Here is a 25,723-nt window from a genome sequence, read left to right on the forward strand (position 1 = left end):
GTGGTTCTGTTGGCTTCATCAGGCCGTGATCTACGACTCTCACTGAAGCGGTTCGCAGCCGAGTGTGAAGCGGCTGGGATGAGGATCGGTGCCTCCAAATCGGTGCCTGGATCTCCTAGCAGGACATGAACTACGGGCCCCTTCGTCAGGTAGCAGTCTCTGACTGGCTGATGCTCCATGTCAACCGCAGAAGTTCAGTTTTCTACTCCAGCATCCATGTTAGACCACTGCGCTGCGCGAGACACAAACTGTGCCGTGACGCACATCGATTCTGAATGTTAAAAGCAGTCGCCCAGACGCTCAAATTGCGTTCAGTGTGAATGCAGCATAAGTGAAATCTTGTCAAAGGGGAATTTCTGTCACCTTTGGAACAAACAAGAAAGCCAGTTTTGTCTATTTCAGTCTAATTTATTGGCATTTTGTGAAACAGTAATGAATAAAAGTAAAGTGGATGGAAAAATACTCTGTTTTCAGGATCTTTAACAGCTAAAAAGCATCAGTGCCTCTGCTGGGCTACATATTTGCCATTTTGGGGCACTTCTCAGCCTGTTAGCGTCATGATTTATTTTTCTTGCTAGTTTGATTGCACTCCTCTCTGTTTTTCCCACTCAGCTAACTGATGTCATCTAATGTGTTTTCCATCCCAGCGATCCTGTACTTATGCTCCTGGTTTGTTCTCAGATGTCAGGTTCTCTAGTTCAGATTTGTCACCTTTAAGGGTTTTTTCCTCATCAAGTTTAATAACCCCTGGCTAAAAATGAATAGACAGCACTGTTTGAAACCGTTTGAAACAGAAAATTAATTATTTTCATCCTCTCATCTTTTCTTGACAGTTTTGTCTTCTCTTCTTGCCGATTGCTTAATTAAAAAACTTATAATCTATGTAATTAATCTTACACCCTAATAAAACACATTGTTTTAAAGTTCACATGACAAAAAAGAAAGAAGAACGTTTTGTTAATTTGAAATCCAGCGAGTTGCTTCTTTCTTCTCGTTTCCTTTTGCGGTGCGTTTTAATTAGCTCTTACAGGTCAGATCAGGTAATCGAAATGGTAAAAGAGCAATTACCATCATTTGGATAATCTGTATTTTAAAACAGAAAGGTATCCTTGGTGGCTTCAGGTATTTTTGTGAATTTAAACAAGAGTGGTGATGATCTGATGACTGAATCTTTGTGAAATGTCAAATTAATTTCATAAAGTAGATCATTAGTGAAAATGTTGGCTGGATCGTTGACATTATCAAAGGGTTCAGTGATATATTTGTTTATATAGTTTAAAAAACTTTATTTTCCCTGGAATGGTGGCGGCTCCAACGTTTACGTTTTCTTTGCAGACTAAAGACAGTATATATTGTAGCTGAGTTGTGTGATTTGCTTTTTTTATTTCAGTATTCTGCAGTTATACAACATGTGAATTTAAATGTGAAAATTTAAATGAATGACTTTTGCCTTTAAACTCAATTTTTAATACTATATCGTATTATTATAGACAATAAAGTGTAGAAATTAGGTTTTTTTTGCAAATATTTTCAGATGTGGATATTATTCGTATTATGTTTCGGTTTTGTGTCACTAAGGTCACATTTTCCCTTTCAAACAAAACATTTATTAAAGTAATTATTAAAAGTTTGTCATATCCTAACAGATTATTCTTTTCATAACAACAATCCCGATAGTCCTCAACTCAAGCCCAATTTAATTTAACAACAGTCTTTGGGAATTAGCAACTGTTTGAAACAGAAAAATAATCAATGCATATTTAAAAAAAATAATTTAAAAAATAAGATTAAATGCAAACATTTTTAAAGACCAAATTGTAGATATGGTCAGGTAGCAAGCAAAGACACCAGAATAAGTGGCATGTTTTGATAATTAAAATACTTTTCAAAGCATTTCGCTATACCTACAGATAAAACTGATTGGTTACAGTCTGGTGACTAAAAACTGCTTCATGCTAACCACCAGAACCCCTTCCATTACATTCGTCACAGTCTCCATGCTTGTCTTTGTTCGTTTTTCAAAAAGCAGTGATTTATGGTTTCCTTTATACTGAACAGAACATCAGCAGATGTTTTCTGCTCATGGTCCTTTGACTTGAGGATTACAGGCTTAATGCAGTTGCTTCTGGTATGTTGACCTTTATGTTTTCATCTGCAGCAGTATATAAATCATCTCAATTAACCTCCTCGTTTCATTCATGAACAGTCGTCTAGGGTGGAAGACAAAGAAAAAGTCTAACACTCTTGTTAAGTCCGTAACTTTCATAAAATATTTCTCTAGTTGGGCTTTTTGAGGTTATGTATTGCCTTTTTATTGCCAAACCTCGTTCACAAAAACTACACTGTTTCCAAAAGTAATTACAATCCTGACTACTTTCCCATAAAAATAAAAAAAGGTTACAAGATTTTTGAATTATTCCTCTTGGCAAACTATACCGCTGTAAGTTCTGGAAAGATCGATGACAGTGTGTCCTTATGTGTCCATCTAAGACAAACATTGCATTACTCAAGTTTAGCGTGTGGTTTCAGGCTTGGGGTAATCAGCCACGTCTGATTATCTGAAAGAACAATGATGGTTGGTTTTCTTGTCGTTCCATTTAGGACGATTGGAGACGTTACCCAGAAACTTGATATGATTCTTTGGGGAAGCATCTGGCTATTCACATAAGGCTGCCATCTGCCAAGAACAAAGAGAAAGTATTTCTGAAATAGATAGTTTTGGTAATTTCATGGTTATCAGTCAAGTGTTGCATATATAATTTACTTTTACATTGGCTGCACTGCTGGGATTTTGGAGATCTGGGTAAATAATTTCTTCTTTTATAAGAGCAGTGCTTGGATGTCTTCCTTTAGGAAAATCCACATTTTCCTGAAATGCTAACTGAACTCTGGTCTTCTGATCAGGCAGAGGCAGACCAAGTGAAACAGTGCTGTGGAGCATCTGGTCAATTTTCTGAGTTCAACTTGAATCAAACAGTAGTGAGATTTCTTTCAGCTGAAATAATTGTCTGGTTTCTTCATTCTACTCTTACTCACGAAGTGCCGGTTCTGAGTCAGGTTTGGGTTCTTCTTCCACTGGGATGTGCCCTGTTCCTCCAGAGGGAGAAATCCTGCCCAGAAGCCCCACAGGACTTCCGCCGGGCAGTATTTTGTTTAGATGGAAGAGCAGCTAGAAACCACGGAAGGGGATTGAATCAGATCCAGATGATTTAATAATTTTCAGCTGTTTGGGGTAGCGTGCTGTGGGTAGAGCACACGGCCCAAATATGGAAGCTGTTAGTCCTTGAGTGAGCTGTCCAGAGTTCAACTCCTGACATCAAGACTTTTGCAGAATGTCAGTTTCTTTCATGTTTGATTACCAATACAGAAATCCATCCATTATCCTCTGCTTTATCCAGAGTTGGGTCATGGGGGCAGCAGACTAAGCAGAGAGGCCCAGACTTCTCTCTCCAGCTACCTGGGCCAAGATGATCCCAGGTTGGTGAAGAAGCATTGTCCGTCCAGCATGTCCTGGGTCTTCCTTTGGGTCTCCTCCTGACTTCAAGGAGGCATCTTAACCAGATCTGGGAGCAGCTCTACTCCGACTCCCTCCTGGATTTTTGAGCATCTCACTCTTTTCTCTAAATGAGAGCTCAAACACCCTGCAGAGGCTGCCTGTATCTCGTCCTTTGGTCATGATCCAGACCAAAGATGAGAGTAGGAATGTAGATCAACTAGAGGTAAATTGAGAGCTTTTCCTTTTGGCTCAGCTCTCTCTTCACCATGACAAACTGAAACAGAGCCAGCATCACTTTAGAGACAGTATCGATCCACCCATCAAATGCCCACTCCATTTTTTCCTCATTCATGAACAAGACCCCAAGACACTTGTGCTGTGTTCACTACTTTATTTTAGTCTACTTTAATCAAACTCTAATCTGTTTGCATAGAAAGTCCAGTTTGTTTTGGGAGGTGCGAATGTGCAGAAAACCTAGGTCTCAGTTCAAATGCATATGTAGATGAGAGCGGACCAGAGACCACACGAAAAAAAGTGTTAAAATTTGTGTCAAATGTTAAGAAAACAATTTAAAGGGTAAAATGGAGCAGTTAATTTGGATCCATGTGTTCCTAATTGTTTTGTGACGTGTCTTCTCTTAAACTCTGCAATAAGCATCACTCATTCCATCACTGCCATTGGTCAGACGTGTTGACAGATATTGTCATGCAGCGGCGAACCTCAATGACTTGCTCTTGAAGTTCAATCTAATAAAAGTGAAATATGTCCGGGCCTTTCAGGATGAGTTTCACCATCAACCATGTGTCTGTGTTACCAGGTCAAATCTAGAAGAGTTCTCCAAGGGTAGGGTTAGCGGTTAGGGAAGGATTTGTGCTACCCCATTTTCTGGACACTGAAGAACTTTTTTCCAAATAACACAAAGAAGTACTTGAGAGATATCTGTGTGGATTCCACACAACTGTTTTCTGAAAAAACATAAACATTAAATAAATCAGTGAGGATATGGGACGAAGAAATGTCCCATATCTTCCTTTTTTCCTCTGTACAATGGTCGACAAAACAGCAATTACCAAGGAGATCAGATAACAAGTCCATGCAGCTTTTCCAAGGAACCACATGTAAAGTAACATAAATCCCATTCCTTACTTGCTCTGACAACTGTAGCAGATTTTAATTCCTTTGGGAACATGAACATAGCTGTGGGGACAGATCGTAGGGAAGGAACATTTGAAATGTCAATGAAAACTTGACAGATAAAAGTTATGTTCCAGCAGTCTTGTCCAGGACAGGAAGTCTTGACCTCTGCCAGTAAACCTCAGACAGGCCTGTTTTCTGCCATATGGCAAAACCATTTCTAAAACTGCAAGAATAATTGTGAGAGATTCCAGTGGAGAACAAGTGATGACCGTGAAATATATGCAGACTTTGGAGTACGAGTCACTGTGTCACATTAACCTACGTGCAAAACTTTCCAACAGATAGTGGCAGCCCAAGGAAGCAGAACACTTACTGCATCTAGTGACGCACCACTCATCACTATTGGCTAAAAGGAGCATACCGTTTAAAAATATGGTCTCTCAAACTTGCTGTTTTGCAATCCTTTCATGTGAACAAACCATAAGAGCTACAAAATATACACAGCAAATATTACCATTAGTAACTAAAGCCCCTTATTAACTTACCTGAAATTGATTATTTACCTTTTTATCCTTGACAATCTTTACCTTGAGTGCCATTACCACATTTTCATTAAACCCCTTTTAGCATTAAGTTTTATATTTTCCATGTACTATAACATAACTTAAAAGTCACAGACAGTCACAACTAACTTTACATTTAATCTTTGCTTTGCTGACTAAGCATGACTAATTTAACAAAGATCATGAGCACCCTCTAGTGGGCGAAACCATAAGTGCTATTCTTAATAGCAACCTGTTTGCTCCGTGAAATATATCTAGGCGTAAATTTGCACAACAAAACGCTAATACCAACCTTTTTCTCTCATCAACCAAGTGCCAAAGAACAGCTAAAATTACTCCTGGACAATATCCTTTTCTCGTTTTTAGCCGTGAAGCACATCTCTGTGCACGCTTGTGTTCCCGCTGCTGCTGTACATTTTGCGACAGTCGATTTACGACGCCTTGTTGTTCTAAGTCTTTCAAAATAAAAGCCTTAGCTACGTTACTGCTGCAGCAGAATAATAGCACATATGAACGCATTTACAATAAAAAAAATAGAGATGTAATTTAGACTAAATTCAAGGTAAAGTTTATGCTGCCTTGAAATGAACAAGCTAATATTAGCATCTGGTCTTTTCGTGAAAGGCGAAAGTGCGAGTAGCTTTAACTGAGGAGCGTTTTATTTATTAGCTTCTACATTTTGTATGTAAAGGTTAAATATAAAAACCTCTTCGTCAAATAACGTGATACATTTGTCAATAAAAAAGACGACTTTCGTTGCTCAGTATAACCTTATTTGCCTTAGCTAGACTTTAATAGATGTAAACTTTATTTTGTGAATAAAAGTATTCACAAAATACAACTATGACTTTATCAACAGGTGCTTCTAAAGATTGTTGATCTTTGTTGATCATAAATCCACCACATCTTTTTGAAAAATGTTTTTCCTTCCTCTTCAAAACCATGCAATATGTTATGTTGGTGTACCACAAAAAATATATATATATAAAAAAAAAGGAAAAACCTGTCACTGAATAAATACCTGTGTGATTAAACCTTCTAATAAAGACGTGGAATAATTTCCTGTTAATTGGCTTCATGCCTTTTTTTTTTTTTTTGCCTGGGGTAAAGTGTTTACAGCAGCAGGAAAGTTTCAATATCCTCAGAGATGATTTCTCTCATTAAAACCAGCAATTAGGATTATCCTCAGGTTGGTAAATCAAATTAGATGAAACCTATATGAGTTTCTACATTCAGATCAGAGACAGCATGTTCAGAGAATGATGACTCATGCAGTCAGTGAGCTAAATGGAGACAATGCACTCAGATCAGTTGTTCAACTTTGAATGAAAGATGGCATGTTGTTTTGGTAGCAAGACGGTTTAAACCACAGCCAGCAGAAAGTGACATCAGTTCTGCAATAAATCTGTGAACAGGATCTTTGGGTATCCCTGCTGAGTTTTGGCAGCAAATAACTCGGCTCCATAAATGCTACACTAATGCAAACAAGTGCTATGCAATGACTGTGTGCCATATTTCTCATCTGTAGCGAATGAAGTAATGGAAAAGAAAATAGCGTCCCAGTGGGCTACACATGACAAATGAGAAACCAGACAAGACAAACGGTCCCACAAATGTCGATCTAAGAAACGGAGATCTGGCAGGGATCTAAGGAGGCATGGCACCAATTAATCTGAACCGTGGGGTTAAAAACCAAAGACATCAGTCAGATTAGAGACAGAGGATCATTTTTAACATGTAGGGTCCTCCCCTGTCTCATATATTCTCATTTGCTGCACTGCAGTCAGATAAGGTTGATTTACTGTGGAGAAGGTGAAGCAATCAGGGGTCCTACATGTTCATTTTACTGTCAGAGTTCTCAGTCGCTGGTTGTTTGCTTTAGATACTAAAGTTCAGCTTGAAGCCTGTAATCAGAGAAAAATAAATTATAGAGAGTCATTCAATAAACTAAAGTATTTTTTTATAACTACAAAGTATTCATGCTGAATTTTTGTCCTTACTGTGTTTTTATTTTTCTGCCACTTTGAGTTACTTTGCTGCTTTTGCACAGAAATTTCCCCAATAAAGACATTTCTATTCTATTCTATTAATATCAGTAATGTAACTCCATAAGTGAAACATATAATATATATTTAATAGACAAATCAATATGAACTTGTTTTCTTTGCATTATTTCAGGTCCAAAAGCGCTGCATCTTTTTCGTTATTTTGTCCATTTCTCATTTACTATAAATAAATATAACATTTTTGCTTGAATCTTCAGACACGTTCATAGAATAAAAGAACAATGTTCATTTTACTCAAGCATAAATTTATAAAAAGTAAAATTAGAGAAACTGATCATTAACTTTTAACTTAACTTTTTTCAGAGCTAAATTACGCATTATTGGGGGTCAAGTTGTTTCCATTTTTAGATCCACTGATCATTTGGTTACAGAAATAAAAAAACTTTATTTAGAATAAAAATTATTCCCCCCCAAAATGTATTTGCCCTCCTACACATTTTTTTGTTGTTGCTCAGAAATGTTTAAAGTTGTCAAACAAATTGCAATAATTTATTGTTATTAATAGAGGTGGATATAAAAATATGTAGCCACAACTAAAGAAAACAAAAAAATCTATAAAATATGTTTTCAAGACACGTACATTCATGAGTCAAGATAAAAGTTAATTAAATTTTTAGCTGGCAGGCAATCAGCTAAATGCTAAAATATTGACCTATTCCTTTAATTATTTATTCTATTTGTGTTAAATTTCTTAATCTGGAACCTGAGTGTAAATTTTCTACCACAAATAAAATATGGTGACATGACAAAAAATAAAATCTTGAATCCTATTATGCTCAGATTATACAAAAACTAAAAACTGATCATGTATAAGGTTGTAAAAATGGGTTATATGTAGTGTATCCTGCTAAAAAGTCATTTTTATTTCTTTTTATCTTCCATCTCCAAATCTTTTGAGTAAGACTGCCCAGTAATTGTTTTTTCCCCTTTTTGACTGTTTTTTATTAAGTTTTAATCCTTTACAGTTCTGTATTACCTCCAGCCAGTAACACGTGGCTCTTCAGATCTCCACAAGGCATCTTGTAAAAAATGCAAAACTTCAAATAAGGATCCAATAACAGTTCGTCACATAGCTTTCAACAAGCTTTTTAAATTCTTATGCCAACTTTTTCAGAGGAAACAGATTTACCATTCAGCTCCTGAGGAAAACATCATTCTGGACATTTGCTGTCTGGGAAGAATATATATCCTCAAAAATATGTGAGTAATCTTTCATCTTTGATAGCTAAATGCAATTTATTTGAAAATGGTCTCTTGTTGTGAGGCAGCAACCTCTGGTTATGGAAACACCAAGCAACATGTAATGGTGTGTTTAAAGGTGACTTATGAGCTGTAAAAAATATGTTCATTACAAAAGAAAAATTACAAAACCCTTCTTAGATAATGAGATTTCCATCTGTTCAGTTATGCCTATTTTGAGCTGTTTTATGTCACTTTAAATCCAAATAAGCTGCTGCTGTCCACGCCCCCAATTCAATCTTTACACTCGCTCATTAAATTGGCTGCAAACAGGTGTGAAATCACACAACTGTACATCTTTGAAAAGCAGGAGTAGAGTCTTCTGCACAACCAACAAGAAAGCAGGAAGTGTTTTCCGGATTGTAAGTCAACACTAAACACCTATCTTTTTCCAGCAGCCATTGTACAACGAACACAGCAGTAAAAATAGCTGACCAAACGTGCTGGGGCTCTGCTTGTGTTGCTAGGTAACAGGACCGGGGCTCTGCTTGTGTTGCTAGGTAACGGGGCAGTGCTGGCCAGTTGTAACTTGGCAATCAGGAGGTTTTTGATAAAGACAGACACCAAAAAACATTAAGTTATTGCCAATAAAAAACAAACAACTAGGTGGTTTTTAAGCACTTTGGCTGCTTATAGAAGCAGTAGAGACACAAATGGAAGTATAAAAACATTCAAAATATGAATTTTGCACAATAGGTCCCATTTAACCTCAATCAATTTAGATAGAGAGCACTTGGAAATGTGAACTTTAAAAAAAATCTAAATCTGGAAGAAGCTAAATGTAGGGAAAATACAGAAAAGACTTGAGTTTGGAGTGGAGGTGCACCTTCTAGTAGGACACTAATCATCAGCCTTGGTTGGGAAGCTAAGTGAAGAAACGTTTTTGGACAGTTGGAGGAAGCTGGAGTACCTGGGGAGAACCCATACATGCACAGGGAGAACAAACAAACTCCATACAGACAAACCCAGAACCAGAACCTTCTTGCTGCGTGGGAAGGGCAAAGGGCATCCCCACCATTTCTTTTCAGCTTAATCTGCCTTTTGGGAGAGAAATCAAAGTTTCTGACAGTCAGCTGTAAAAAATCCTAAACAGATCAAACTTAAAGTAGTGGAGTTCTTCTCCTGCCACAGATCAAATATGTTTCTGATCAGTACATAGTTTTTCATTGCAGATTGATTTACTGTGACATCAGCAGCTTTAAAGCCTAATCTGTAGGTCCTGGGATGAAATGTGGCTGTTGCTCTTCTGTTCTGCGTTTTGCTGTCAGTTTATCCAGATAACATGATATAAAGCTCAAAAAAGTTCAATTTTGAATGATAACGCCTCTTTAAATTGCATCTTGGAGTTTATGTTTAGTCAAAATGTTGTTTCAATGCGATTTATTAGAATGAATCCTGAGTTGCAATATTGGACCTTTAGATTTCGGACACAACTAGAAAACTATGGAAGTAATGGAGGGAGGAAAAATCACTTTTTTACAAATAACTTTTAAGCAGGTATTTAACGTGCTTTTCTTTTAGTCAATTTTGATTTTAAAAATGTTTTTTTTATGTAGTTTTACCATCTTAAATGCTGTGTTTTCATTGGCTGTAAATGTGAGATTATCATAATTAACATGGACGGAGGCTTGAAAATCAATATTTGGTGGAGAAACCAGGAGGTTTTCAATGAGGTTCGCTGCAGCGGGCTCTTAGTTTTTACCAGTATTTGTTCTGAAAGAGGAATAAAGAGGAGAGCAAAACTGGGAGCATTTTGTGGTAAAAATCATTTCCATCTCTGGTACTGGTAAGGCAGAAAGAGCTGAGTCGGATCGTCAACATTCAATGTTTGAATTTGAATTTTGAACAGACTGGAGTCTGAAAGTCAAATCCAAACTCTGTCAAACTGTGTAAAAAATCCCTCCAGACAGATTTAGACAGTACCGTGAAACACAGTATGAGATATCCTTTGATGAATGTGACACTTAGTTTATTTTTCTTTCCTCAGGAGTAAAACTCTCTTTTTGTAATACTCTTATCCCACCAAGCTCAGATTCTGCTCAGGCAGCCACATTTAATCCAGTGTTTCTGAAGTCTTAGACATTCAGAGTCCTAAGTGGGCTAAATGAGTGTCACCAGGTCCTAATGCTATTAAGGTCTGGAGTAATTTACTGAAACTGATTATATTAGAGCAAAGACACGATGCTCCCACGATACCCCTAACAAAGTCCCATCTCCTCCGACTGCAGATAGAAAAACAAGAAAAAAAGATTTAACAGAAAAAAACAAACTTTTCCCAAAACTTTCAACTTTAATGCTCTTTAAATTAAGCGAAATGTGTGATTTAGCAGGGAGCATCATTCATGCAACATGGGTTTTTAAAAAAAGGAAAAGATCAGAGTGAATTATTAAAGCCGGGTCCAGCTTTGTTCACCAGGGCGTCCACATGCTGCAGACTTTTTGAAGGGCAACAGTCTGCTTCCTGCAAGCCGTTTGTTAGAAAACTAAGCAGACAGAAGGAGGACAGCAGATATCCTTCAACGGCAAAAAATCCACCGCCGTTAAATTACATCATGTGGCTGGTTCACGATAAAAGCTCAACTCGTCTTTGTTTGCCCGTGTCTCTCTTCGGCAGACTGCCTCGCTCTTTACTCCTGTACTTTGAGGGGTATTAAATATTAAAGATTTAGAGGGGGCTGTGTTTTTTTAACTGGGCTGAGACTCGGATCCCACTGTGATAAAGAGAGATTCACTCGTTTATTCTTTCAAAGGCCGGCTGGGTGATGAGAAGCTCAATATGAAAGAGGATTTTTTTAGCTGGAATCCACAGGGGGTTTCTTCTTCTCCTGTTTGTGTGCATGTTTTTAACTTTAGATATGTGCTACAGATCATGCAGAGCAGGAAGAAAAGGCTAAATGGTGGGAAAATACTAACATATGGAGAACCAAAAGCAGGTGTTTTTCTTTGCTTTTTTTTCATTTGCCCTGTCAGATGTGAACGGGAATGAAAATTTCCAGACATGGTATTTGAAGAAACAGTCAGATTTCACAGAATCTGCTTCACGTGCCAAGAAGGCACCTGTAACCACTTGACTTTCTGTTCCCCAATGAATCTTCAAAGGCTCAGACAGATTAGATGTTTGATGTAGACAAGGGAACGTCCTTTTACTGCAGCCTTCTGCAGACAAGTTGTGGATTATGACCTCGTAATTTCAGAAAACTAAATATTTATTGAGACAATTGAACTAGCGGCTGTTTGCTAGTGCAGCTTTTTAAGGTTTATGTTCCTATTATAAGTTTTATTTTGTTTTTATTTCAGCCTCAAATACTAAAATGACTTCCACAAGTCGATAAAAGGCAGACTGCTCTGCAAAAACACAAAATCTTACCAAGTATTTTGTCTAGTTTGGAGAGCAAATATCTCAGTAAATTTGAAATGACAAAACTAACTTACAACTAACATTTAAGCAAGAAATATTTAATTCAGTTTATTCCTCTGTTTTCTTTCTAATGCAGTGTCACATCCACAGCTACACGGCTTTCTCCTGGTTGTTGCTTAACCACCTTCCCTGCATTTAAAAGCCAGTCAGTCTTTTCACCTCTTTGCCAGATCCTTCAGTGCTTCAATGGTTTTACTGTTTCCATTCAGTTATTAGATCTGGTCAATCAAGTTTTTCTGTTTTTGTGCAAATGTTTTTCAATAAATCATCAACATGAGGATTCCTACCAATCATGGTAACAGTGTTTCTTCATTTTAATCAAACTTTTTAAAAAAAAAGCAACTGCTAGATGTAAGTACAGACGTTTCCTTCAGTGAAAACAATTTCAGCTTTTCTCCAGTCCGCAGCTTCTTCTACACACAATTTATTTTTTTTTTCTTTCAGAAACAGGAAAAGGAAAAATTAGAAGGATGCCTCAAAATGAGACTTTTGTACTTTGATATAAAAGAATGTGACATAATTTAATGAATAATCTTTCAAATTTAGTATTTTCAACCTGAAACATATTTTTATTTGTACTTGAGTAATTTTATTTTGAAGTATTTCTACTCTTACTTGAGTAAAACTTTTGGATTTTCTACCCACTGAATGAAAAACAAACCAGAGACAGACACACCTGCAGTTTTTGTTAAAGTTTAATCAGTTTTATATTGAAATAAACTGACCTGGAATATTTTTATTTTTGCCTGACTTTGTTAACTTTTGTTACTTATATGAATTATTGTTATTTCAGTCCTTAAAATTCAAACATTTGCATTTAAATTTATATTTTGACCCATCTAATTATGTAATTTTTAAATATTAAATGATTGATACTTTGATCAATTACTCAGTACTTTTTTACTCTTACTTGAGTACAACCTCTGCTCTGATGTATATCTATGTAAATACTGATGTATTTCAAGTGGCATTTTCTGTATGTTTTAGTGTCAAAACATGCAAAAATACACAAACTAAGGTGACATTTTCTTAATTTATTTTTTCTCAACATTTTCCCAGTTGTTTTGTGTTTCTACTATATTTCATATTTTACTTAGATATACTTATTTTACTCAATCATTTGATTTATTTTAACATTTTGTTGTGCTTTCTTCGTGCAGAATGACAACAGAAGGGATTCTGTTTACTTACATCACAGTGGAAAATTTAACAGGTGCTCCAACAGTTTTACAACCATTTTGCTTCCTTAACCTTATAATAAACGTCTCCTAACGCTCATGTTCCTGACGAAACCGTTTTGGCTGATAAGGAGGTTCAGCAGCGTCTGATTAGTCATCCAGCTGTCATGGCGGGAAATCAGCGTTCATTTAGAGATTTGCCTCTGGGCGCCTGGTGCATGCATGTCCAACACGCAGTCTCATTTTACCTCTGATTACGCTCGGTAACTCCTCGGGGAAATATCCGACTCTATTGCTGTTAAGTGCTTCCTTGTGTTTCAGAGAAATTCTCTAATTGTGAGGGGCTGCTGTCTGACACTAACCAAGTTTATTTTTGGTTCGTTTAAGTAAAATCCAGTCCCTGAACGCAACACACGTCCAATCAGAAGTGGCGGCGTTTACATCACTCTTAGTAATTAGATTTCTTGTTAATGTAAAAGCATAGATGGGTGCAGCTTTGGACTGGTCTTAATCAATGAGCGGTGGTGTTTGAGAAATGACTCTCCCTGCAGTTTTGGAAGGAATCCCATTTTATTATTGAGCTGCATAGCTTCAGCTGTTTTCTTTAATGTAAAATGTTTTAGGGCAAATCACAGGATGATATTTAGCAAGTTTAAGCCGTAATCTTGTGCAGAATCTACTTTTCTTATCGAGTTCTTTCTGTTTTTTCTGAAACACACAAGACTTATGATTTTTTTTATATGAACAATTTAGTTTAAGGAAATAAATCTGTATTAAACACAACTTTATGTAATCAGACCAGTCAGTTTAAATAAAATGAATAAAGTTTTTTTTTTGTCTTCAAGGGGCAGCAAGATGAAAACACATTAAAAACAGTTGTAAAATAAACGGAGGATTAGCTAAGAGTTAAGACGATTTCCTCTCTCTGCTCAGTTAGAATGACCAAAAATTATGTCTGTGGTTGAAGGCAGGAGTAAAAGTAAAAACATTCAGCAGGATTTCCTTTTAAAATGTATGACTTGGGTCACATTTTTGTGGTCTCCTCCCACAAACTTTACATAATAGTTTGCAGGAATTTTGCCCGTGTCTTTTGGAGTCGAGTCAGCCATGCAGGAGCAAACCTTTGGTTACAAATCTTTGGTCATTTAAAAACAGACAACAGAGAACAGTGCTGCAGTCCTGTAATTAATTTAATTATCCAGAGTAAGTTTAGGATTGATAAAACAAAATAGCAACTCAAAGTGGTAAATCAGATTCATGACAGCTTATTTTGGATAATTGTATTTTCTTTGACTGGCATACATACGGAAGCATATTGCTGTCACAGAGGAAAGCACATTTGTGAGCACTATCACGTTGTAACATAAAAATTATATTGTAGAAACGTGATAATATATTGCACAAAGATAATATGTTGAATTAAAAATTATAATTATATTGTTGAAAGAATGTGATCATTTTTTTGTAAAAGCACAATAATATGTTGAAATATCGGGATAATTTAATGAACAAACATAATAAAATGGAAAAACATAATTATACTGCATGAATGTGATAATTGTTTTATAAAAACATAATTATATTGTACAAAAATAATATTTATACTGTATAAACATAATAATTATATTGTGAAAACGTGATAATATTGTATTCCATGCAATATCATGGAATATAATTATGACCAAAACTTATGTCTGCTGCTTAAAGGCAGGAGTAATAGTACAAATATTTTTACTCCTATTAAGAATATTATTAATATTGTTAATTCTATTTATTAAGAATGGTTTTTGGTGATTTTTATGCTGATCTTATTGATGTTTTGTTCTCTTTTAAACATCTGAATTCAATTACGCTGCAGCAACAAAAACAGTTTAATGTGGTTCTTGTGGCGCCGCCATGTCAAACATCGACGGCTAACCTGTGCATGTGACCCATCGCTAAACCTCATTAACACCCACCTAAACGGAAAAAAGGCCGAAATCTAAATGAAGATTTTCCGCCGCAGCCATTAACCTACAACGAGGACGTCAGGTTGAGCAGAAGGTTGGATTGAATGAGTCGGTACGCACTTAATTAGAACAATCCCTGTGAGTGTGTGGATGTGTGTGTGGGTCAGTGAGCTTATAAACCCATTAAAAACATCAATACTGCAGTGATCACTTGACACAGCCTCTTTATGTTCATCATTAAGGCTCACGCACCGTTTGATGCGACACACACAGACACAGTTTAGACAGATTATTGACCATGTGAGCAGGAAAAACATGTGCAGGACGCTCATTCTTCACAAGTAAAGAGCCAAATGTGGCTTTCTGTGTTTGAGTGCGACAGCGAAACAGTTACTGGTTAAAAAACTCACATTTCTCACTTTGTAGTCCTGCACCATGAAAGCAGTTCCACTTGTTGATCTGTCAGAGCCGCATGTTGTTTTCTTTGGGGGTTTTTATAAGGCCTGTCGTTAAGAAAACTTCTGCATATTTTGGTAAAACTTTATTTGATTTGTGTACATCAGACTGACATCACACTGTCGGAACATGATGGAGGCTTCATGAATGAAACTTCAGACAAAACTAAAGTTTTTATCTTTGGACCTAAAGAGGAACGATCTAGAATCAATTATTAACATTATTACAGTAAAATGTTTTATCCATTTCAACATGGAGCCTCGTTGTCTCCATATTCCTGGTTTTCTGCAATGACTTTGCAAGAAGCAAGAAGTTATTTCAGAATAAGCAATTTCTCCCCCAGAGTTGCCGGTCTTAGGGCTGCACTATTCTTATCATCAGGTCATTAATAACCCCAGTTGCAGCATTTCTGTCAGGATCGCGTCATAAAGATGTGCTGCTAATGAATCCCACTGAGCGCAGGGGGCTTTCGCTAGCAGAGCAGGGTCAGATGTTTTTGTTTCCTCTCAGACCAAACATCTTTTGCCTCTCTGCTTCTCAGGTTCCCTGCACTTCATACTGTATGTATCTTCATTTGAGATGAAGAATCGAAAAACAATTAAAGGTGTACAAATTTTAAATTTAAACTTTTAAATAATTTGAAGGAATATTTACCAACTAAAAAAAAACACGTGAAAACAGATTAAATGTATTTTGTAGATGCTGACCAATAAATTGCCAGTATGTGATGTGAATGTGCACAAAGAAGATTGCTGCTAGTTCAGAATATCTCCACAAGTGTGAGATTGTTTGTCTGTTGGAAGATGCCCAGCAGACACAAAAGAAAAGTGTTGTCTTTACATCAAACTCTGAAAAAAGAAAATACTTTTACCATCTAATCTCACAGCTGCCATTTTCAGTATTGATTTGCAGGAGCTTGATGGTAATGTGAGGTTTCAGACACCATAATGGACCTACTGTATGTTTCTGAATATCTGTGTATCTGCATTGCACCAGCTGGTTGAAAGAACCAGGTCAGAGCATTGCTCCTACAGAAAGGCTAAAACAAATGTGGTAGTTAGATAAAGAAGAAGTATTTTACATTGCAAAACCTATATTTGAACCCGATTAAATAATAAGAACAAGTGATCTAAATCTTCAATAACTTTTGACTTCGGCTTTAAAACTCTGCAAAAATAAATCCTGTTAGATTTGATGCCAACATCTCGATCCACGGTGACGCCAACAGGAAGATTCATTCACCTCTTCCTTGTCAAAAATGCAAACTTTTCTACACTCCAAGTACAGTTAAGCCTGACATTCCTCATAGTCCTAGCAGGATTAGGTTTACAGTAATCTCTTTAATATTGATAATGTTTTTTCTTCTGCAGAGGGAGCTAAAGTCTACGGCGATGCCAAAGAGGCCTTTCCAAACTTAAGCTCATCGCAAAACACAAAATAAATGAAATGAGAGTGGAAACATACGAAAACCTGGATGGCACTGCAAAAACTCAAAATCCTACCAAGTATGTCAGGTGCAAACATCTTAGTACACTAGAAATAAGAAAAAAGTAACTTACAAACAACTAACAAAATATAGGAGCTTGTTTTAAGTAAGTAATTCCTTAATATTGATAAAAATAAAAGAGAAGTAGTTCCACTGGCAAATTATTTCACGTCTAATAAGACATTTTCTGAAACAATCTGAAAGTAGAAGTAGTACTTTTTTTATTTTTATCTAAATTAAGGAATTATTTATTTTAAACAAGCTCCTATATCTTGCTTAAAAGTTAGTTTTATGTTAATTGTGTCTTATTTAAAGTGTGCTGAGATATCTGCATTAAAAACTAGACCAAAAATACTTCGGAACATTTAGTTTTTTTGAGGTAAAAATGATCTGATTTCTAAATCACCAAGATTTATCTATTGATTCTTTTCTACAATGTTCTATTATTTTTGAGAGACATCAGTCTCATCCTGTGGGAAATAATCTTCTCAGCTGAATGAAACTATCTTTACATCTAAATCTACCAGAGGTACGAATATTTCTTTGGTTTAATTGTATTTTAATGGTTGAACTTTTTAGCCGTAATGGCTAAAACCCAAATTAAATCCTAGCAAATAGGCTCTTTAAAACAAAAACAGAAACAGATGCTTTTAATCTTTTCCACACAATGTCTTGCAGAATGGTTGCAACTAATCGATAAGCTATACACTTCACAGCAACATGCGCGCGCACACACGAACGCACACGCGCACACACACACACACACACGCACACACACACACACACACACACACACACACACACACACGCACACACACACGAACACACACACGAACACACACACACACACACACACACACACATTGACTCAAAATAACTGGCAGTAGCTCCTTTCATCACTTAAGGGGTATTTTTTGCTGATTTTCTGCTTTAAAGGCAAAGAAAGATGAAAATGTTCACAGTCCTGCCTGCATCCGGTCATTAATGTTCCCATTGCCTCATTACTCAACCGATCAGAAATACTTTTTTTATATTTTGACAAAACAAAACTAAGAAATCTCCTACATAGTTTAGCTTTTGGAATATTGTATTACTAATATATTTGATTTAACAGTCACAAATGTGTAATTCTTGTATTTCCGCCACCTTTTCCAAGATCTGATACTTTTGCATAAATTTGTGTTTTAAAAGTCACTGCAGTAACAGCTAAGACAGCAACCATCATTTCTTTTTGTTTTTTAAGGTTTTGTTGGCTCTAGTGGCCTTTATTTGAAAGTAGTTCAATATCACCAGGCCGGGAATCAAACCTGAAACCACCGCCACGAGGACCAAGGCCTCAATGTGTGGGTTGTGCTTTGCCCCTGCGCCACCACAGCAACCATAAATCTGTCTGTTGCTTTACATTTTGTGTTTTTACACTGCAAAAACAAAATCTTACCAAGTAATTCTGGTCTACTTTCGAGTGAAAATATCTTAGATCACTTGAAATAAGACAAAACTAACCTATAAGTAACTTTTCAGCAGTTAGTTCTTTTTAATCAGGATTAAGCTCCTAACTCTTTCTGAAAAGATATTTGTAAGTTATCTGTCTTATTTTGAGTGCACCAAGATACTTAATAAGATTTTGTGTTTTTGCAGTGTATTCAGTTCACTTAAATAAAAAAAAAAAAAGCTTTTTAATCCAGAGGGAAATTAAATCTTCTTGTAACTCATATTGTTCAGCTTTCTTCAAAGAGGATCTCCTGTACCAGTCCGTGTTGCAGCGATTCTTTGGAAGCCTCTGACTGAAGACTCGTGAAGAAGATGCCTGTAACGTTCTTCCCTCTACAGAATGAGCGTTTTTATTTCTTATACCTCCAGATTTAATAAACATCCTAAAATATCAGTTATTCCTTTCCACTGTCGCCATTTACATGCTCAGTAGGTTTGATGCACATTTTTATCCTTTTTATCCTGAATGGGCTTTTTCGGGGGATATTCTTATCTAGAATAGCAACTTAAATTTGACTGATTCTGAATCAGTGTAATAAAATGGACTTGATTAGATATTTCTGTTTGCTGTGAGTCGACTCCATCTAAGGGAACTGAAAGCTAAATGTTTCTCTGAGCGAAGCAGCAAGCTGCCTCCATGCCATCCCATTGACGTATTAATGGAGGTGCTTGTTCTAAAATGCAGAGGTTTTAACAGGTCAAAGGCCTTGTCTGACCCGATTTTAATTACAGCAATTATGTTAGCAGCTCCAAGCGAAAGGGAGCGGAGCTGCCATCGATCGTGAAGTGCAGCCTAATAAACACGGAGTCTGCAGACGATAGAACAGACAGCGCAGAAATAACAAAGAGAAACATTTAGAAACTGTTTATGTAAATGTGTGAAACACAGATGTAAAATACGCACTTCTAATCCTGTCATCTCACTAAACTGCGTTGTATATTCACCTGGCACATCTTCAGGGCAAAGAATGCAGCCAGACATAAAGCCTTTCCATTATGTCACTGAAGCACACACCTCTGTGAGCATCGATCTGTCTGATTTAGAGAACACAAGGTTCACATTCAGCTGCTTGTAAAACCAACATCAGCTGAGAGGTTACGGCTTCCTTTAACGTTCAGGTAGTTTTTAAAAGAAAAAACCTGGATCTGAACCGATCAAGATGATAAATCTACAAAAAAAAACTGTCAATGCTTTTCATTTTAAGCTCCAGGGTTCATTACCGTCACGTCAAGCCGAGCACATTTCTTCCAAACTCTAGTGGAAACGATCCAAATTTTTATTTTAAATACATTTTTAGTTGTTAAACAACATAAAATCCTGTTCAAAGTGTAACAAATATACCAAAACAGGAAACAAACTGTATTGCCAAAAGTCACTTTTGCAGGAAAACACAAATTTGGACTCACTCCAAAAGACTGCAGCTGCTTGAGGAGAACGACGTTAATAACTACACCTTTACCTACTGAAGTTTTCCTAAAAATTAGAACATTCAAAAAGCAGAAAGCCATTCCTGTAGAAAAGCACTGAATGCATCAAAAATTTATTTGTGGCCTACTTTTTTGGTTGAATCTATTTCACCATCTTGCATAGAATAATCACTTCAGATTATAAAAAATCTGGAAAATCCTATTTGACGCAGTGCATTATTATACTTATAATTAGGGCTGCAACTCATTATTGATTATTTTAGTTATTGATTAATCTGTCATTCCTTCAATTAATCTGATTTTTAAAAAAAATCACATTCTCTAGCATTATCAAGCCTGTTTTCATACAATATAAGAAATGCACTGAAAGATGCAAATACATATTTAAATTTATTTTTTAAATAGGAAAATAGACATTTTATTTTATAGCCTAAATGCAATAAAAACATTCAATCATTTTAAATATTTCTAACATTAACGTGAAAAGTCGGTTTGACTTAACAACCATGCAGTGTAGGGTTGATTTAATAATAATTGGATATTAAAAGGTGCTTGACTTTTTTCTTTCAGGGGAAGCTAAGGATAAGTTTCTTTTTTTATCTTTCATACAGATCTCTGTCTGATATCCCAGTGACGAGGCGGTGAGCAGCGCTGCGCCCCACGCTGACCAACTGCATCTTTACACCTAAAATAAAATTACTTAGGTTGGGCTGAAAGAAAATGTTTGTTTTTTTCCAACGCAACTCAAGTCTACTTTTCTTTTATTATGTTTCTAAATGCACACAACACTTGGCAGAAAATAACTTTTTTGATTTCCATGTGTTTTATATCATCTTGGAATCCATACTTTCAGGATCTGTAAATAATTCAAAATGCCCTGAGTCAGCTTTTTCATGGTTTTATTGTGCCCAATCACATTTACAAAACAGCGCCACCCTTTACTTTAGGAGGAACAAAGACAATGAGTTAGAGACTCACATTTTCATTTCGGGTTGTATATTTTAAGATGTTGCATTATTGTGGAGCTAATTTCAAGTTTGGTGGTCTGTGACTGTTTGTTAAATGGTCACTGATGTATAAGAGGGTAAACTTGGACTCATCAGACCAAACGATCTTCTTCTGTTCCCCCAGAGTCCAATCTTTATGTTCCCTTGGAAATTGAAGTCTTTTTCTCTGGTTAACCTCACTGATTAGTGGTTTTCTTACAGCAGTTCAGTCCAAATTCTTTGTTTTTACTTTCACTGTTAAAATACCTTCAAGTTCTACCAATTTCAGCATTTTCTTTCTTTCCTTTCTTTCGAAGATAATGTCACCACTATCCTTCCAGTTTTAACAAAGCGTTGGACTCGTTCCTGTAATCTCCTAGGAGGTTTTCTCTGCTTGATGCAAGCAAATTATTTGGACTTTTCTTAAAAAGACCAACATCTTTTCCACAACCACAGGATGTAAAACGTGTCTTTTTTTAATAAGATATTCATTGGATCAGTTGGGGATAAATAACTTTTAGTCAGCTGGAAGATAGTCACCCTGCAGTAATTATCCAATAAGAGGCTTGTGTCTATTTGCTTAGTTAAATCCATCCAGTGACTTGTTTTTTATCCATTATTGATGAGGCCAACAAAGACAGAAGTGAGACAAATAACAATTTAGATCAATTAAACTTACAGGCAATTATAAACTCTGCTGTATGTTTGTGGATTTTATATAATAGATCATCATAAAGTATTACACAATTAGAGAAATCATTCGTGGAAGTGCGTGAAGTGTGGTGTGCCTTTGTTTTTGGCCCCGTTGAGTCATTTTTTTAATAAGACCAAATGTTTCTGTTGTTCCAGCTGAAAGCACATCTGCAGACCAAATATTATTTTTTGCAAATAGCTTAAGTCATATCGAATTGAATGCTACTAGGAACACCAGGTTCAAATTTTGAAAAACCTGGACAGGATACAGGATCTTTCTGGGTCATTCTGACACATGACGACGCTTTGATCCAAAGCATTGTAGCTCTGGCTGCATATTTAGGCTCTTTGACCTGCTGCAACCTGAATATTCATCCGAGTTTCAAATCCTTTCAGACCCTGAATTAATGTTCCTACTAGACATGCTTTTCTGTTCCTGCTTGTGTTTGTGAGATTGCTTGTTCTGTCCATGGTGTACCCCACCTCTCACCCAATGACCACTTGAGAGAAATACCCACAGTCCTTCATGGTTAGGTATAGAAAATGGATGGATAGAAAGAAAATGACGAAAAACTTAATTTTCTTCCTATTTCTGAATTTTCCACTATTTTATGTAAGTTTATTACACAGCCTACAAAGATAAATGATTTTTGTTGCAGCATGTAAAAAGTTGGGATCACTAACAGAGTATGAATCCTTTTGGAAAGTATTTTAGATAGTAAACACTTTAAAAATACTTTAAAGCAGTACATAACTTTACAAAAATATGTTTTTTCTATCACAATGTCATGGTAGTATGGCATGAGAGGCAATCTGTGAAAAAAAATTAAGATCCTTCCAGTGCTTAACCAATCAGAGTCAGGAGGCGGGTCTTAGTGCTGCCAATCAACCTCATGTACACTGCTCAATATGCTGATAGTGGAAAAACAACTTACCACTAAAGGAAAACTGTGGCTATGCTAACTAGCATTAGCATTTGTGGCAGATTATGTTGTTGTTAACCAGCTTAGCACAGAGCAGCGGGAAGAGGAGAAACGTGAGTGATTGACAGCGCTAAGACCCTCCTCCTGGCTTTGATTGGTTGTTTCTAACTGAGTGGTATATTTAGTTTGTTAAATTTTTTCACAGATTGTCTGTGGAAAAAAAATTATATGTAATATGTAACAAATTACATATTACAACAAATATGCAATATATTGTTACGTATTTGTAACAAATACATAGCAACATATTATGTTGTTACAAAAATGTAACAACATATTTGTTACAAATATGTTGTAACAAATATGTAACAACATATTTGTACACATATTTATTACACATGTAACAAATATGTTACCATATGTAACAAATATGTAACATATTTGTTACATTACGTTGTTGTTAACCAGCTGTAGCTTAGCACAGAGCAGCAGGAGGAGGTGACACGTGAGTGATTGGCAGCGCTCAGACCCTCCTCCTGGCTCTGATTGGTATGTAACAGATATGTAATATATTTCTTACATATGTAAAAACCATTTTATAAAACATCTTCATGAACTGTCTGGGTCTGCTTTCCCTTTCTAGAAATGAAAATTCACATATTTGCTGTCCTCATTTCCTCAGAACAGCAACATGCTTGTAGTGCCTCCAACTGTCTGGATTGAATTATTTATCTGTGTAAACAATTGAAAATTGCAACAACTGGTCACATCTGTTGAAGAGAAAACTCCCAGCTATCTGTTATTGGTCAAACATTCAGAGTAGGTGTCAGCTTTCTTTTTTTTTTAGGGCAATTATGCCAGCAATGAACAGGACGAAAGACTGTCTTTAAAGGTTTATTGCTACGTGTGAATCGTGATTACAAACTCATGCGTTTCCTGCTGTTTTGCAATCATCAAACCAGCAGAGACAGAGTCAATATGTGCTGGGGGATATTTTAATGACGTAGGGGAAACTCTCAGTTGAGTCCTTCAGTGGGCACTGAAAGAAGCTTCAAGACAGAGAGCAATCACAGGCGCGTCTGTGTCATCCATAGGTTGTATTGTTGAACATTCGTTTTAAAGTGGCTGCAGTTTAGAGAAGAACTAAAATCTTAAAAGCTGCTGTTTTAAGACTAGGTCACCTTGATATTGGGCTTTTAGATCAGAAACTCTGCTTAACATTTCGTGAAAGTCTTAGGCTACCAGCTTTTAAAAATATGAATGATATATTGATTAAAATTTCATGAAAAGAACTTAATGTCATCACAACACAAATATGGTCAATCCAGGGTCAACAATGATTACTACATCAGACCAGAGACAACGGCATTGTAGTTCAGAAGTAGGAATTTCAACATGGCGACGCCCATGAACATTGCCTGTTATGCCTCTTACAAACATAATTTTTAGGTAGGACTGCAAGTAATGATTATTTTAGTAACCAATTATTATTTTGATTAATTGATTTATCAGATAAAAATATTGGCACATTCAGCAGATATTTTATTTATTATTTCATTTTTATATAGAGTATTAGGAATAGATTAAAATGTTTATTTTTCTAGAATAAAAGAATAAACATTTTATCACCTGAAATGTCATATCACTCATTTATTGTATACGCTTGACCATTTGTAACATCTGCAGTGAAAAAAATACTTCTAACATCAACATATTGCATCTAAAATCAGTGTTACATGTAGCGCCTGCAACTATAAAATACTAAAAATTGTGTTTGCTAATGGAAAGTAAAGCTTAAAATGATTAGAGCTGAAACGATTAATCATATTAATCGTCATGATTCAATTATTGAAATAATCGTTACCTAATTTAGTAATCAATTAATCATTAACTGGAGTATGCAGACTAAGAAAAAGGCAAGGTGGTGAAAGAACAATGTATTTAGAGCTGTAATTAAGTAAAAAATGTACAAAAAATATATATACATTTTTCATTTAAGACAAAAACCTCATAAAACTTTTGTATGTAAATATATTCTACCCAAAACTCAAAGGTAACTGCTACCAACTGCATCCCTGCGCAGCCTAGAGATGTTTTTTTATTTTATTTTATTCTTTCTGTATAGTTTTGTTCTCCTGTAAATTTAGGAAATCGGCCAACTTCAAATATGACTAATCTGCAGAAAATTCACATTTTAAATCAGAGTTTTTAAAAAAAATCTAGTATATTTTCAATGCCAATTGTAATTCAATTGAAGCACAGTCATCCATCTATTTTTTTCCTGCACAACATTGTGATAAAAATAAATTTATTGAGTTCACCTTGCATGCAGCACAGCGGATTTCTGAGGGGGTTTCTGCTTTTTGTCAGCTGTGGAAAAAAAGGCAGATTAAAATGTGTTTCATGTTATATGCGTTCAGTAGTATACGTTGATATTCAGCTTGAGTTATCCTTACCTTTTTATGTTATAGTGCATTGATGGCCGTCGGAGGGTGCAGAGATGCTATGGGAACCAGCCCACCATCTGTTCTTCTTTTTGGGTTAAGACATCGATCACCAGCCTTTGAGCGAGCAGATCCAGCAGTGTTCGTTTCTCTTTCAGTTTAAGATTTATAAGCAGAAGTGCAAACAACATATCCAGTAAGGAAGTGGCTGACAGCTGGGATTTTAAGAGCTCCGGGAAAAGCCGAGAGCTTAAGGTCAATTAGCAGAAACTGAAGCTGCTCCGCCACGTAGCTCTGCTAAATTAGCGCTATTGAGATATTAAATTTTAAAAGTTTGTCGAGTGTTTATATTTCAAAACAGAACCGCTTAAAAGTGACTTTTATATGTCCCACAACGGACTGTGTTTGAAGGGATTTACTGTCCCGATGTGGATTAGCCCAGAGGCCATATTTGTTCCTGTGTGTCGCTCCGCTTAAGGATGACCAGCGGCGCCCTCTGGTGGATGGCGGCCAAACTACAACATTAAAACAAAGTCAAAGCGGATGTTATTAGTTCGTCAATTGGATTCATTTTAAATTAGTAAACCATTAATTCACAATTAATCAGACGTCGATTAATTGTTTTTATCCCCACTACCTTTTTACATAACAATTTATTTATCATGATCACTGAAGCTCAGTTTTATTTATTAAAGCGTTATTTAAATCTTTATTTTGGTCACCTTAACGTGTTTGTCTCTGCCATTTAAGGCCACAGATTTCACATGTCT

At 36.1% G+C, this 25,723-nt stretch overlaps 1 protein-coding gene and 1 long non-coding RNA gene across 2 annotated transcripts in view; both read right to left on the minus strand.

Moving 5' to 3' along the window:
* ltk (leukocyte receptor tyrosine kinase) overlaps window positions 1-179 on the minus strand; it is a 71,314-nt gene extending 71,135 nt beyond the window's left edge. Inside the window, exon 1 of the mRNA XM_088002853.1 lies at window positions 44-179. Within this exon, the coding sequence (XP_087858979.1) occupies window positions 44-179 (136 nt within the window). The remainder of the gene's footprint in view (window positions 1-43) is intronic.
* Window positions 180-2,287: 2,108 nt separating this feature from the next.
* LOC106907598 (uncharacterized) lies at window positions 2,288-25,392 on the minus strand. The gene is made up of 3 exons (XR_001415639.2): window positions 24,966-25,392; window positions 24,831-24,879; window positions 2,288-2,677 (listed from the first exon to the last, which is right to left on the minus strand). It is a non-coding gene; the product is annotated as an uncharacterized LOC106907598 (long non-coding RNA).
* Window positions 25,393-25,723: the final 331 nt, after the last annotated feature.

This window comes from Poecilia mexicana, unplaced genomic scaffold, assembly GCF_051168715.1.
Source record: "Poecilia mexicana isolate PSO_F unplaced genomic scaffold, ASM5116871v1 scaffold_22, whole genome shotgun sequence".
Taxonomy (NCBI): domain Eukaryota; kingdom Metazoa; phylum Chordata; class Actinopteri; order Cyprinodontiformes; family Poeciliidae; genus Poecilia; species Poecilia mexicana.